General features: G+C 44.3%; 1 protein-coding gene across 1 annotated transcript in view; it reads right to left on the bottom strand.

Annotated features, from left to right (window-relative positions):
• Window positions 1-3908: 3908 nt before the first annotated feature.
• Window positions 3909-16884, bottom strand: part of CAMK1D (calcium/calmodulin dependent protein kinase ID) — a gene marked incomplete at both ends in the record, with an annotated part of 214267 nt that continues 201291 nt past the window's right edge. The window contains 3 exons of the mRNA XM_084305333.1: window positions 3909-4030; window positions 7175-7313; window positions 7778-7865. Coding sequence (XP_084161459.1) covers window positions 3909-4030; window positions 7175-7313; window positions 7778-7865 — 349 coding nt within the window. The remainder of the gene's footprint in view (window positions 4031-7174; window positions 7314-7777; window positions 7866-16884) is intronic.

Consider the following 16884-nt stretch of genomic DNA (forward strand, 5'->3'; position numbering starts at 1 on the left):
AAAAGCAACAGCCTACTGTCTGCCTGAACTCACTGGCGGAGTCAGACTGGTGTTTTTAAGCAGAGTTCACCTAGCTAGCACTGCTCAGACCTGGAGCTATTACCCTAGGGAGAAATGTTAGCAGAGCTTTCCTTATAGCTTATCTAGTTGACTCCAAATTCACATTGAAGGACAAAACTCTCCCTGCTCACCAATGGCTATATTGTCTGGCTTTCCCTGGGGGCTTGTTTTGTTAAAACCAGGCTTGTATTTAAGGAAGGGGTAGCCTCAGGGCCACTGACACTGTTCTTCTTGGGCATTCCTCTGGCTGTGTTGGCTCCTGGGGCTGGGAAATAGTTCTGGGCAAGCTCTGGAGCTCCTTCGAGCTGAGCAGAAAGAAGGAGAACTGCTTACAGAAAAAATGCTGTTGGTAGCTATGGAGGTATGCAGGGAACACGCACAGAGCAAAACCCAATCCAATGCCTATCGCAGACTACATGAACATGATAACCAGAGGGCAGACACCCATCTCCATGGTTCAATTCATTTCAGGAATGAACCTCTATCATTTCTTGGTTTTATTTCAGTGCCACAACCAAAACAGACACACGAGGAGTAGGTAAAATCCAATTTTTTTTTTTTTTTTCTTACCCCACTACTCTAATGGCACCTGTACAAGAGCAACCAGGACAGAAAAGACATCACCAGCAGGGTAACACAGTCTCAGGGAAGCAACACTGCCAGGTTTCCCCGTACTCCTGCTTCCCCCCGTGCGGCATGTCCACTCCGTGCTGCAGAAGGGGTGATCCAGCAGGCAGTGAGGATGCACTGGGAATGAAGTCACATGCAAAATCAGCAGCATAAGCCCCTGCCACTGCAACACTGACTTTCAGCTCGCAGAGTTCACGGGCAGCCTGTCCTCACCCTTCTTCTGCGGGCTAAGGGGCCAGCTGGAGGTTTTCTGGATTTTTAGTTTTATTTTCCCAGCAAGAGCACTCTGCTGTTGGCATCAAAGATGGCCTCTGTGACTCTGGAGGTAAAAATCAACAATCAAAGCTGCAAGCAAAGAAAAAGAAGGGGAAGGAGCTGAGGAAAACAGGTTACAAACGGAAAACACATCGGTGCCGGTCAAGTAAAGCAGAAAAGGGAAACAGACAGGTAAGCCCAGGCTGAAGTCCTCATGCGGGGAGTAAATTACAGCTTGTTTAGTAGGATGGCCCATTGGGAAAGAGCCCAGAAGGATTGTTCTACCTACTCCAGCTTGGCAAGGTCTGGTTTGTTTTGAACCTTCAACTTATGGGCTATCAGCCCCTTCCCCACCTGCACACACCATTTACTGGTGCAGGGGAAGGACTCACAGTGGCACTGGAGCATCCCTGGCAGGTGATGCTGGGGTGTTTGCCTTGCCAAGCTGTGCTGCTCAGGGGCAAACAGCTCCAGCCCCCAGACACTCATCCCAAGTGCTGCTAAGCCATCCCAGTTAACAGATTTGGTCAGAGTTAAGTTTTATCCAAGAGATATTTTGGGACTCGGTGATGAGATACCTCTACCCTATGTGCATGGAGAACCTGGTCAGGTCCCCAGCTGTGTCTCACCGATCCAAAAGAAGAGCTTCCCACCACAAAAAAATGTACCAGAAAAAAGCAATTTTGCTTCTAAGTGCTCTTGTTTCTCATCTTAACATCCCAGTGGTTGATAACAAACCTAAGATAACGATGATAAATTACACAGCTATGGCAGAAGACGAGGTACAAGAAGGACAAAAAAGCGAACTGCATGTTTGGAAAGAAGAAATACCCCTCCAATAAAAAACACAGAAAACATTGAGCATATAGGGCAGCTGGTGTACAAGAACCCCCTGAATACAGGACAACACATCCACCTTTACTCCCATCACTGCTCTTTGGTTTGCAGATGGAAATCCATTCGCTTCCTTTTTCTTCTTCTACTTTTTTTTTTCTTTTTTTTTTTTTCTTTTTTTTCCTGCAAGATACATTTGAATGTTATGTTTTGCATAGTAGCTTCAGCAACTACATTGAGTTCAAATCAAACCTCGGGTTTCAGAAAAGAGGGAATGCAAAGAGGGAATGCTTGAGCCCCAACCTTAGCAGCAATTGTTCAAAGACCAAAATATCCCCTAAACAAATCCTGCTTCTGGTGGCATGAGCATAAATGTGGGAATTCCACTGACTCCAAGCTGGGGGACTGCCCATGTACATACATACATCCGGAGCAGAGCTGAGCGTATGAAATCAGGTGGGTGCAGAATAACTCCAGTCTCTTGTGATAGGAGTCTCCCAAACTAAAGCTTCATTCCTCAGGCTGGTGAAATAAAGTAGCCTTGGCATTGGTAAATTGTACGATAACAATTTTCAGCGACCTTTGCCAAGGTGACAATGATCTCATGGTGACAGTGGTCTGAGCGTGGGACAGGAGCATGGCTTTCAGCAAGGACATCCCTTTACCTTTGGTCTGCCCAAATCTGAAGGGTTTTGCTAATCCCTGCAGGCATGGGTGGCTGTCCCCAGCAGTGGGGCTCATTCAGATGTGCTGGAGCCCTCCAAAAATGGGGAATAGCTTAAGAGCAAGGAAACTGGACTTCTATCGAGTGCCATCAAGGGAGTGGCACTCCAATTGTGATGGATGAAATCCCAACTCTGCTGGTCAAAGCCAACCGAGTGAAGCTGAAGCAGGAGTTTGAAGTCTCAATGACAAATAATTAGGGCTTTTCACAGCACAGTCACTATTGCCTGATCCGTTCAGCTGCACCTGTACTGCCTTACACAAAGTTTTGTGCAGGATAAAGGACATGAACGTGGTGATTGAGCACAAGGCTTGTGCCTCTGAGTGGAGATGAGCCTGTTTGGGGTACAAGAGAAATAAACTGGGGCTGCTGGGCAAATGAGGGCAGATTTGCTCTTCTCTCTATTTCAGGGTGCATGGACATGCAACACGGTGGCTGTTCCCAAATCATGCACCAGCATGTGTAGCCTGGGAAATGCATTTATTAAGTAATTAAAAAAAAAAAAAAAAAAAAGAAAAAAAATGTTGAATTAGCTTTTGTTTATGAGCTCTACAGAGGGGTGCAAGCATTAGCCCTCTCCCAGGGGCAGAAACCGAGGCACGCAGAAATCATTTCACTCTGCCCATCACTTGCGGTGGCTGGAAGAGATTGCCAAGGAGGGAACTGCTGCAGGATGAGGCTCTGTTGTTTCACTTGCCCAGCTCTGGTCTGCTCCTCAAAGGCACTGCATGCCGGCCTCTCCTCTCCAACAAGGGTGGGGCAGGCTGCCAGCACTGCAGTAATGGGGCTGGTGGTGACTGAACTCTCCCCATGGCTTTCAAGGAGGAGGAGGGGAGGGAAAGCAGTGGTTTCTTACTCGGAGCAGCAGTAGCTCTGCTAAAGCCAGCCAGGCTTGCAGTCCAGTCTGAGGAGTGAGAAATGGCATGCCATTGAAATCCTCCTGGGTTGCCAAGTTAACATCAACTCCTACCTACAGAAACAGCTTATCCCCCAGCAAACTGGGAAGAGGGACATTACTGGAAGTACTTCTTAAAAGAAAAAAAAATAATATATATATATATATATAATGCTCAGAAAAGTATCTCTATTTAAATAATCCAGTTGAGATGTTTGTAGTTAATGGAAAAAAAAATAATACAACATATACTGTTACCTACACTGAGAAAAGAGTAAATCACTGGGGAAAAGAATGAGTGTTCATTAGTTAGAACATTGCTAGACTCACATATATATATATATATTTATATATATATGTATATATATGTACAGCACCAGAGACTTAGATCCGTTCCCCCTGGAGTCATTGCAGTTTGTGATAAATGAAACATTTCAGAATTGCAGTATAAAATATGGCCATAAAAAAATCTTCTTTCTTCTAGTCCTTCAGCCCCGGCCGCCCGGGCTCTCACTTGCTCCCTGTGTGCACTGTGGTCACTGTGGTGGGTCTGGGTCTCCGGTCCCCTCCTACTGCCGAAACGCCTGAAGAAGCAGATGAAACAAAACTACAGAGAGTGGATGGAGACATACCTAAAAGGAAAGCCAGAAACAGAGTTAGAAGTGTTATTTTTGGAGGGGGGAATGTGGGTGTTGCTCCAGAGCAGAGGGGACCGCTGCTGGAGGTGGTGCTCCTGGCTTTGGTATGTGTCCAGCCACGTTTCTGGGGCTGAAGACAAAGAGTTGTGGGATTCAAAAATCCCTCCAGCATTGTGCTTGCTGAAGGTAATTTTCCTCGTGGGCACCTCAAAGGTGATTAAACTTCTCATCACGGCCATCTAGCTAAACGAACAGACAAGCTAAGCACATTTCCCCAGGCATCCTGCAAAGCTGCTGATAAAAAGTGCAGTGGGTTAAACTCGTTGGTGAGTTCCTGTAAATCTAGAGAGAAGGTAAATTTGTGTGACCTGGACATCATTCTAGCGACACCTTATGTCACCTCGGGCTTTGCTGGTATGTCTCCAGGACTTCCAGCTAAGAGATGTAGATTGACATGGATTGAGTGTCTGGACCCAATTTTTACCCAGACGGCTGCTTTTGAACTAATCAAAGACTTTTCACAGACTTTCTTAATGAAAAAATGGGGATTTAGCTAAATAGGAATATTTATAGAATGTGTCCACTTCCAGCGAACCCTCCAGCACAGCTCTAAAAAACACAGCCCTCCAAATAACCCCTGAAAATCCCAAAGCAGGCTGGGTTTGGAATGACAGATTCCAGATTTGGCTATTCGAGCACAACCTCAGCAGTTCCCTTAGAAAATATTCATGCTGAGCACTCAAATCTATTCTTGCCATAGCTTTCCACAGGTGACCTGCCCCTGCGCTGCTGAGCGGGATCCCAGCGTGGTGACCTTGCTCTGAGAAGATGCAGGCTTGGTGTGATGAGAAATACGGTTCATTTTTCCAGCCTGGTGAGTAGAGGATGGCTAAAAACTGTATTAATATATCTCAATCTAGAGTCTGGTACAGTCCCTTGAATACTCAGGATCTTTTTGATGCTTGCTGTGACTTTTGCCTACTTTCCCAAGCTTGAAGGTGATGTTTCAGCCTCAGGGATGATTATCCTGTACCCACACCCAGCCATATCCTGTTTCCCAGCAGCATTCAGAGCTGACACCTTGGCTTCACGCTGCAATTTATGCATTACCTTAAAAACACAGAGATCTGGGTTCTGTAATCAATCTAGGCAGCCCAACCATGTCTAAACAGAATAAGCCAGGCACAGAAGACTGAAAATCAGGGCAATCCACTTGAGAAATCCCAACGGATTCACTTAGACCATCCTGACAGGAAGCATAACCCAGCCTAATGCATCTTCTCTGGCTTAATACAAGAACAGAGTTAGGATAAAGCCTGATATAAGCTCCTCTTGGGCTAGGGCTGTATTTAATTGCCCTCAGTGATGTGAAACTACTGCATTTGAAACTGTTTGGAGAGCTCATTAAATGCACTATTAATAGCATTAGGCAGGATTGCATTTTGTAATGGTGGCACAGATGTTTCGTGTAACTGGCTGCATGGATGGGATCTTTCCCATGCACAAAATCTGTCTTCAGAGGTGATGGAGAAAGAAAGAGGCAGGGAAGAGACCTCTGAGGTTTCCTTTTTCCCAACAGGAGGCATTCAGTGGGCTGTGCCTGACATGTCGGCTGCCTCTTAATGTCACACCTTGCATGTGTTCCTGGCTCTTCTCACTGGCTCTCAGGGTCTCCAGCATTTCCTAACTTTTCTCTTTAATTAATTTCTTTGCAAAAGGGAAGCTCTTCAGTATTTGCTGGCAAGCTCTTCTGTTGGACTTAATCTGGGATGCTTGGAGATGGATACTTTTCTGCCTTGTATTTCTGACATGAAAAAAAAAATCACCTCTCAACACACCTGGTTTTAACCTTCGTATCCTGGTTGACTTCTCCATCACTGCAAAAAGAGGGCCAGGTCCTGCACAGGGACTTGCTGGATTCTGGACTTGCTGTAGCCATTAAATAGACTGTAATCTCTTCCCACCTTTGTTGTGCATGGATGTTTTTTTCCATTACTATTCAGACTACTCGGTGCAATTAATTATCGCCTTCTGGTATTGATCATCCATTAACTGCACGGATGGAGATGAATCACCCACCAGATGCTCTAGATCTAACTGGGGTCCAGCTCAGGCAGGAACCAAGATGAAGGTGCATTTCTCTCCTGAAATGGGTTTTCAGCCTCACTGCATTGCCAGCTCCTGGCTAAAGTGCTTTGCTGCTGGTCAGGGCTGCATTGCTCCTTTGCAGGAGGTAGATGCATACCAGGAGCACAGGGAAACTTTTTTGGCAGCACCTGTAGGATTTTGCACTGGGCATTGCAAACCAGTTGGGCACTGACAGAAGCTGCTTTTGTCAGAATTTCTTGCATGAATCACCGTCAGACCTGGGATGCAAAGGGAAGGGGCTCAGCCACATCACAGGCTACTAGCTTTGTGGTGCTGCAGCTTGAAATAATCTCTTCTGCAAAGTTGTAAAGTCTGTGTCCCTTCATTTCATGATATAAAAATCTCTACCAATAGACAGAAGGGAATAAAATAAATGCTCAGAAGCCAGAGATTAAAAATAGGCTTCACTCACCCCAAGCATCTGACTCCATCAGGCAGCTTGAAAATCTCAGTTGCAGCAGGGAACAAGCAAATCAGGGGGCCAGACCCTGTGGTGCTGTGCAGAGCCTCAGCTCTGCTCAGACAAGTGAGCCTCCTGTACAGGAGCTTCTTTTGGCCCAGGCTGGGATGGACTGGCAGGAGCAAGGAAAATTTAAGCAAGCCAATTTTTATGAGAAAAAAAGTTTTATCACAGAACTGGAAACTTAAACATAAACATTTTGATTAAACTCTGCCAGATTTCAGCCACATACATAACTCTTTCCTGGGTTTGTCTGGGTCTTTTTCCCAATCAAAAGCCTCTGTGCCCCACAAGAGAAGGATCTCCCAAAAATGCACTGCGATGAAAATTCAGTTTTTCAGTGCATAAATATTTCCAATGAAATTATTACTTTTTTGTTTGTTTGTTTTGTTTTGTTTTGTTTTGCCAGCTAGACACGAAAGCCTCAGTCCCTTTTCGGTCCTCATTTCAAACACCTGCTGGCAGCGAGGACTGCAGCCTGGGGGCAGAGAGAAAAAGCATTTCCCAGAGATTTTCTCCCCCCTACTCACAATCTTTCCGGGTGGTTGCATCAGACAGCGGCGCGGTGAGACCGAGGGTACCCGAGACGCTGGCGCTCGTGCTGTCCAGGCTGCTGCCGAGGTGTAACCGCCGCATGTGTCGCACGACTGCCGTGGCATTAAACGCTTGCTGGGGGGAAAAAATGAAAGAAAAAACGTGGAGGTGAAAGTGTAACTTCCACCATTCCCCTGGTTACTCTACGTTGGCAGAAGTAGAGGAGCCCATCATCATCTCAACTTTTCCCTATCCCATCAGATGGGATGTCGTAGCCCAAAATCCCTTCTCATGTTGGACATATCCTTCCTTGAACCAATGCACAGGTGCCCCCATTGCTTTGTGTCCCCTGCTCTCCAACCACTGGTTCCTTAGTCCTGGCCCCATCTCTTGTCCTCATTACATTAATGTACATTATGTAGGACACTCTATAAGCAGCAAAGCCATGTAATCTAAGATGGGACCAACTATTATGTCCAAAATTTTGGGCCACAAAAGCAATTTTCCATTTAAAACATTGACATGCTGTAAGGGCTGTGCAAATGCCACAGTAGCAGAATTATGCATCCAAGCATCTTCTCTGAGGATGGGTCACTTACTCTCCATTTGCTTTTTGCAAAGTTCTTCCGGATCTGAGCACTGACAGACTCGTGGATGTTCTTGTTGAGTGCCGTATCGCCAGCAATCCTGAAACAGGCAGAGAAGGCAGGTTTTAAGACATCTTTTGCTCTCCTTGAATACCCATTCTTTGTCTCCTCAACAGATAAGTCTGGTCCAAGGTGTGATTGCCCCTAGAGATGCTGAATTCATTCACATGAGGCCTCCAACTTCCCACCACTGTCTCTGCTGGCAGCAGTGGTGGAAAATCTGGGGCAATAAAAGCAAGCGTAGATAAGGCTTGTAGATCTGGCAGCTACAAAGAGGTACGACCATTTGTTGCTGCGTGGCTGCTTTCTGTCACCATTACAGCCCTTGATGAAAACATTGTACTTTTTTTTTTTTTTTCCCTTTACATCTAAAGATTTAACATCAACAGGCTGAGACTACTTTTAGCCTCAACCATGCAGCAGCCTCCAGAGCCACTCCAACCTGTCTGATTTCTGTTTGCACTGGAGATTTTCCTGCCACCTGACAACGTATATAGCCATTCGTCTTGATTAATGTAGATTAACAGTAAAACAGATACATGGACTCTCACTAAATTAGCACAGGCTGCATGAATAGCTTAAGCTGAACAGCACTTGACTGAGAAACTTCATTGATATTGTGCAGTTTCCTGAACAGATAGACACATTCAATTATCTAGCAAACATAATTATTTCAAGAGGATTTTCTTGATTTTTTTAACTCACCAAGGCACAAGATCTTTTGGAAGTGTAGGCATATTCGTGAACTAATGTTTAAAAGGCTGTGTGCTGGGGAAAATAACACTACCTGCTGTAGGTGAAGCCAAGAAGCAAAGATTGCCTCCTATCTTGTATGTGATGTTTTCAGAAATCAATTTTTTAGCCCCAGTGTAGAAGCCTGATGTTTATTAGCAATACCAAATGTTAAGAAATTGAAGAAGTGAGACATCTGTCAGGGACAGAGCCTTCTGGTCTGGGGAGTTCCAATAGCAGAACCAGAGGGTCTGGGGGACACAACGATCATCTATTCCCCTCCCTCCCCCCAGATTTGTCAAAATAATTTTGACAGGTATTTGCCTTATCAATCCTTAAAGATCTGCAAAAGATGGAAACTTCTCTGACAACCTCTTCCGGTGCCCTGCTATCTCCCAGAAGACATGGAAACTAGTTTGTTCCCTCTGTCTTTGAAGCATCCTTTCACATATTTGAGGACTATTATCATGTCTTCCCTCTGTCTTCTCTGCTCTAGACTAAACAAACTGATTCTTTCACTGTTTCTTCATAACTCATATTTTCTAATCCTCTGATCTAGTGAGCTTCTCTGGACTTTCTCCAACTAGTCCACATCTTCCTCAGAGGGCGGTACCCAAGCCTTGCTCTTTTCCAACTAAGGCAGCAGAATGGCAGCACTGCTTTGTGTTTCTTAGAAGATGAAACTCTGCTTACATACCCCAGCCTGCTGTTTCCGTTTATGCATCCCATGAATTGGAGACATTCCTTTCATTTTGCCCAGATTGTTTTAAACTGTAACCCTGTTCTTCAAAGGACGTGCCACAATTTCTACTTTCGTGTCAGTGGCACATCAAATTAGTGCTCTCTGGGACCAGTCTCTTCCAAACTGCTCCCCTCCTTCCTGCTGGTAGCTCTCACCCAAGAAGTGAGAGATGTAAGAGACAATACTTACTCTTGGAGGGAAAATGAGGGACTAAACTTTCACTTCATGAGACAAGAGAGCCACCAATTCCAGTCAGTTGGAGCTGACCTACTCTATATTGAGTTATTCAATAGTACTGGAACCAGGAGAAGTGTGGGCAGGCAAGAGCAGGGTTCCCACTCAGGGTAGCCCACCTCCAACTGGGAATGGTACTTGGCTGACCACCACCACCACATAACCACCACCTAAAGTAAATAAAAGAACAGGTGCCATGAACAGAACAGGGCTCCCAAGTGGCACCTGACACCTCTTGGGCCCCTGTCCTGTTGATGGAGAAGGTGAGGTGTGATGGAGAGGAGAAATGGAAGATCTTCAGATCTTCCTCTCAAGAGAACTCCTGATCACCTCTCACTGATAGCAAGGCAAGTTGGCCTGGATTTCCCACTGGGTCCATGCAGCTCTAAGTTTGTTGAGGCAGCATCTAGTTTAAACTTTGTGGTCAATACTCACATGGGGAATACAGCCAGGCCCATCACAGTCCCTGATGGATCCCATACAACATACATGTGTACTCATGAATAGACACGGAGCCCAGCTACTCTTGCACCCTTCATGCATTTTCTGTATTTCTCAGTCATGGAACCATCATGTGAGGTGGTTTCTACAGCTTTACCAAAGGCCTGCATGACCCATCTGACGTAACAGAATATCCATGACTGCCTCCAGGTCACTTCTGTGAGCCAGCAGCCTGAGAAGACTGTAGCAGCATTGCCTGTACAGCTCTCTGTCTTAGGTGCAAAAGTACATGAAGATCTGTGTGCACTCCTTGCACACTGCTTAGCCTTTTGGTGCACATGGGCCCTAGCAAATTTTCCTGATGGGATGCCAGCTGCTAGTCAGAGTCACTCCAAAATGTCATGAGCACTCTGCTCTGTCCAAGGACACCTCCTCGATGTAGACATGTGCCCTCAACATGTACCAGCTGGGAGCACTGCCTGTCATAGTACAGATCTGTGGAAGAAAACTAATTTTTTTAGCCAAGCACTTCATGTGTGGACAACTACAAGCCAAACGATCTGTTCACTAACTGATCAAAATGACAGAGCTGCAGAGAGAAGATTGCTTACATTTGCAAGGCACATTTTTCCTCCCAAGCTAATGAAGCATTTTGCTTTATGAACAAGCTTGTTACCAAGCTGTATAAGCACAGATCACATTTCCCACTTGTCAAATTTTATTCTGGAAACATGGGCAGAACAAGGTCCTGGGGTATGCTACCCTTGCCAGGTCTCCCAGAAGATCTTTCCCATCAGTCTCCAGAAGGACTCACAAGTGCATTTTTGCTATATGAAACTTTTCATCAGGCAGGCAGCTCAAATACAGACTATATATATTATATATATTAAGTTTAGGAATCATATTCTAAAATGACGGTGGTTTCAGTAAGAAACGGCTGGTTCCAATAGCACACAAACCGTCTCCTACCACCACTAACTCTGTGTTGATGACATAGTTCTGGTAATCCTGAAAAAATAGCCTTGGTATTTGGATGTTTCCCAAATAAGAATAGTCCTTGTCTACTTCACCAAGGGGTTGACAGACACCCTGTGAAGACCTGAAATGCTACACTGGTGGGGACCAACCAACGTCTAAGGTCTCTTCAGCAGCATTAGCACCTTGCAGATGCAAGTTTTTAATCAGAACAAAATAAGAGCACTGCTGGGGCTGGTTTAGCTCAGCAGGAGATGTTCAAACACGTGCTGGAATGCTGAATGGTGTGGCCCAAAACATAGCCCCAGCTGCCAAAGCTGGCTGTGGGATTGCTCTCCAAGCCGCCTCTGAAGAATTATCCTGTTAACAGCGCAACGCTGTAACATGAGGACTGTGCATTTATACTGTACTTTGCACTTGGAGGATCTTCAATCTTATAAATCTTATAAAATACTCACAGTGTTATAGTGCTTAGAGTATAGTTTTACTTCTAGGAAACCAAAAGAAAAGTTAGTACTCATTCTCTGGCGTATTTTGCTGGAGATGTGGTGGCTTAAGTACTGAGGTGAAAGAGATGGAAGTTAGCAGGTAGAAGTCATATCTTTTACACAATCAACTGGTAGAGTCTGAAAAGTCAGATGAGCTTTTGGGCACACAAATTCACCCTGAGGTGGGGATCATGAACATCATCACATCTGTACTAAATCTGTTTAATCATGAAACTCAGTTACCATGCTGAGAAGTTGACGCATGAGATCTACTAGAGATATTGGTTTTAGGGCATGTTATAATCTCCCTTCCACTTTTCTCTAACTCTCCATATCTAGAAGATATAAGCCGTCTTGCTTTTTCTTTTAGGACAGAAACAGCTTAGCATTTTTTCTTCTTCCTCCCTCCCCTGCACATATCATTCTGCTACAGGAATCTGCTCCACTTGCCTTGAGAAACAGCCATCTTCTCTTTCAGAGATAAGCAAACTGATGCATATCTACTCAAACCCTGAGCAATAGTTCTTAACTTTGCAGTTCACTTTGATGTTAACTGTGTCAGCACTGAGGTTTCATTGTTTCTACCAACTATACATGTTGGTCCACTAAAAGATTTTACTTCTACCTACCACACACTTATACAAAAATAAAATTAAATAAATCTGATCAATCAGAAGCAACCTATTATCATGCTGACCATCACCCGGGACTGAGCAAGGACTCACTACCCTAACTGGGACCTGACTTTTCTCTGGGGGACCCTGTTCTGCAGCTACATCCTGACTGCTCTTTGGGGAACTTTGTGCTGAAGCTGGGCTTACATCAAGTCACAAATATATGAGTGTCTCAACACAAAGAATCAGATACCAAGGTCTATGATCTGAATACTCTCCACCACAAATATTTCCACTGAAGCTAACAAGGACTCTGCTCATGAATAACCATAGCAAATATGGTCCTGTACATGAGAGGAATCTAATCTAATGATCAGATATTATTTCAAATTTATGTTAGCTCTTTTTTTTTTTTTTTTTTTGGTTCCAAGCTATCACAGCAATTTATCTAGATATAGCACTTCTAAGCTTTGAAAGGAACATCCAACAAAGATGAAAACAGTAAGTTTACTTTTAGATGGTTCTTTGTTAACATACTGCAAGCATATGTCTCTTGCATGCTGCGTCCTCCCTGCCCATGATGGCAAGCAGAGTCTTTCATCTAGCATTATTTTCTGACCCTTCATACTCACTGAAGGCAGCCAACTCAAACGCCGTGCTGACCAAGCAGTGCTTGGAAATACTCTTGAGTATGATGACAGGAAGCGTGGAGTTAGCTGGAATGGATAAGGCTGAAGGATCACAACTCTTCTATACATGCACGCACACACACATATATGCACAGATACACACATGCATGTGTATAAATATACACACACGCATACGGTATCAGTGGTGCTCCAAAATAAATAGAGTGTGGGGATGAACTCGACAAGGGTTTGATTTAATGTTGTAAACATCAGCAGTTCCCTTCAGAGAGCCCTTTTCGCACTTCAAACAACATTGTCTGAGAACTGAGCTCTTTGTAAACCGTGTCCTTTCCCTGGGTGGAAATTATTATCTGGCTCGTGCTCTCTGGCACATAATAAACACACAGGGTCATGGTCACAATTTGCAGGGGTTCGATCCTTGCCAAAGCTTTGCGATTCCTGACGTAGGTGGGGATGGATGTCGGCACGTCCCAAGTATCCGCTCTCCCTCCCCATGAGCAGTGGGGAAGGTGAAGGCCACGCTTGTATCCACTAACACAGGTGTCACAACAATTTAGGTGCCACAACCTTCTTCCCTCCTATGCAGTTAATATAAGGAGGTGATACATATAACACCCTTCAATTTCCACGTCCCCAGTTGTCTGCAATGCTGTAACCAGCAGCAGCACACTGCTCTAAATCCTATTTAATGTCACTTGGGAAATGCGTGACAAAGCAAATAAGTTCACAGCACGTCTTCCAGCTCCCACTTCAGCTTCTTAACTGCTGGGCCTTCTCCTCTCCCTACGAGGACTCTTTTCTTTCCCCCTGGGCCAAGGCTGATTTTGGGGCCAGCCCCGGGGCACCCAGGACCCAGCTTGACCTGATGGGGAGCACAGTGTGGTCCTACAGCTGGAAAAAACAGATCCGTGGATTTCTGCTGCTCGCCCTTAATCACTGCAGCCTGAGCTGCTGCCTTAAACAGGATGTGGGTTTTGACATGGCAATATATTTAATAAACTTAATTGCTGTCATTAATATGAGCTCGGGAAACATTAAAATGTATCAAGCTGCAGCAAAATTACCCCACTTTTTTGGTACCTTCATTTTCCACGTCCTTTTTGAAAAGTCACAATGGAACAATGAAATAGAACATTGCACCTTTGCAACACATCATAAACAGTGCAAACTTCGGCGAAAGATATGCTATAAAACAAACCACTTTTCCAATGGAAAGCATAAGTCATCTATATATTAAACTGGAGAAATCTGTATAAATGCACAGATTGTGCAGGTTGCGGTGTAATCATTATACCAACAAGCCTTACATATTGTACTGTTTCTGCTACCATACTTCACTGCAATTATTAGCCTCCTTTTCTGCCAGCTCCAAGTTTAACATACTGTCCTCCTGCCAAGGCCATTTGATTATAAATAGCAAAACATCACGTAAATGCAGGCATGTGGGGAGCAGATACAGCACAGAAAAGTGGGCCATTAGGAAGAAGTATTTACTTTTTTTAGGGTCTGATCCTGTACAAACATTTAGTCATGTGAATAGCTGGCTATTCTTGAGCATTTTCCTGAAATTCCAGGAGATTATTAACCTTAAAGGCACAAATGCAATATCTTGCAAGATCTAGTTCTTGGAAACCTTATCAATTTACTTGTTTGAGTAACTAAAATCAGTGGAATATTTTGGAATCAGTTTGATTTTCACAAATATTATACATTGAAACAAAAAAAAATCTCATGACCAGGTTGCCAATTTATGTATAGATATATATTTTTATCACATTTAGATTATAATCTACGTGTTTAGAAGTATTCATGATTTGACATATTTCTTTCTAATTTATGGCTGATCCCAAAGATCTGGCACTGCAGGAAAAGTTTTATACAGGAGGAAGTAAAAGGGGAAAGCTAGAAATTGTCACTACATGGAGCCACCTCCTCATTTATGCTTCTCTACCTCATCATCTCCTCCAGCCAAGCCAGGAAACTTATCCACTTACACTAATTTTGATCACATGCAGAAGATAACACAATGCAAACACTATGGAAGGTGAGGTTGCGACAGGGAGGTATGCTGAAAAATACGTGTTTAGACAAAAAGATGGGATAGGATGTCCCCATTATAATAGTCACTGTACCCTCTCTGTTGGCTAAATGCTTGCACCTTTGTCCCTGACTGCTGGGACACTAAATACACAGGACAGAGGAACTCAAGCCTAGACTTGCTGGAAGCTTATATGCAGGCTGAGGGAAGGACACAGTTGACCACTGAGAAGAACCATCAAGCTCTCCACCTCCTCCTCTGCATTGGAAGGGGAGGGAAGGATGCCATTGCAACAGATATAATGGCTAAAAAGAGAACAGGAACAGTAAAAACCTCATTATTTCCTGGCATAAGCAATCTGGGTGGAAAATGCTTCTTGAGCAATGGTTTGGCAAAATGAGGTCTCACCACTAACTCTGAAATAACAGATGATATCTGGGAGAGCAGCCTTGATGATCCAAAAAGGCAATCGAGCAGTGTTTATCACTACAGGATCCAGACCCTCCAAGAATCACAGCACCTCTCCCCAGAGAGGTCCAAAACAGCGACATTTATGTTACAGGAAGATTTTCAAAAGTCAGGAGGAAGAAGTCATTGAGACATCTGCTCAGGAGCACATTGGGGAGGACAAAGGCAGATCCGAAGCCATTTTTCTGGATACGCTCATGCATTGCTTTCACTGTACAATCCTCCTTCTGCTCTTTAATCCACTGACACGTACTGCCTTCGCCACCTGCTGTGCTCTGCAGATCATGTGGGAGAGAGGTGGATTTGGGAATTTTGCAGGCAGCCCTGTAAATGAACCACTGCCTTGCAAAGTCAGACTGGCAGAAAAAGACCCCGGCCACAGAAACGGGGGAAATCCCTTTTGGAGGGGGGTTTCTTCAATGGAGGATTGGATTCTGTAGAAAATACCAAACGTTATGGAGCAGCCTGTGAGTTTCCATTGGCTGTGGGCCATGAAAAAAAAAAAAAAAAAGAAAAGAAAAAAAGAATGAAAACTCTTTTTATCATTTTGTTCCTTTAGGAGGGCCCAGAAGCTGTGTGTGTTACAAGTGCCACGTTTCTTTGTTGCACTCCAGCAACCAACACAGATGTAGCGGGGCCAAGAGCTGGATGCTTACACTTTGTGTATCTTGGATATGGGGCTTTGGAAAATCTGCCTCTCAGTTATACAAATGGTCACCTCATTCCCTGCTGGGATTTGCCTTCCCATTATTTATTCTGTATTTCTAATACTGACTTTTGTAACTTGTTTAATTTCCTGAGGCTCAGGTCAGTATCATTTAGAAATGCTTTTTTTTTTTCCTCTCACCAAAGTCAGATTTCATTTCCCAGATTTCTTTTTTTGTCGCACTTATTGATGGGAAACACGGTTATTGATGGGGCACTGGAAAAAGGGCAGGCCCAGGTCTTGACTTTCCCTCATCTCTCATTTGCATTGATGCCAGCCAATAACCCTGCTGACCCAGCTAATAACCATCTGTAAAATCTTTCTCGTTGTCATTATACGGAAAATGAAAAGCAACAACTTTGATTTTCTCGATGATTTATATTTCTTTCTACATCCGAAACTGTTCCTAGAACTGTTTTGATTCTACAGGGTGACCCTCAATCTTATCTTCAGCATAATTTGTAGTACAGCATCTGGCAGTCAGACGTTGGTACATCACTCCCACCGTGAAGAAGTCAGTGCCATCATGATGTCCTACTTTTGTAGTTGTAACTTTCTGCCTCCTTCATGAGTGCAAAACTATTAGTTAATGATCAGGGAAATTCATCACCCTGCATATTGGTAAAATATCATCAGTAAGTGAGCCAAAATGGTATTTTTTCCTCTGTAAAAACCTTTGAACGGATTTACCATCCATGTTGTCCCAGGACTGAGAGCAGCAGTGGGATGAGGCAAACCAGCTGGGGTCAGGGAGAGGAGCATAAACACCTTGAAGCCAAAACTACCCAGAAAAACACCAATAACTTCTCTGCCTATGCTTTTCCTAGCAGGCATTTTACACTCAGCTGCACTATGTGAGGTTAATCACTGGGCTCAGACTGCATCACCAGGACGTTTTTAAGGCCCATCAAGCTGTTTAGCTAGTTATGACACTGGCTCAGTGGCTTTCCTGAGGGGCTAGAGACACTCAG

This window comes from Netta rufina (assembly GCF_964035555.1).
Source record: "Netta rufina genome assembly, chromosome: 1".
In the NCBI taxonomy this organism is placed as follows: domain Eukaryota; kingdom Metazoa; phylum Chordata; class Aves; order Anseriformes; family Anatidae; genus Netta; species Netta rufina.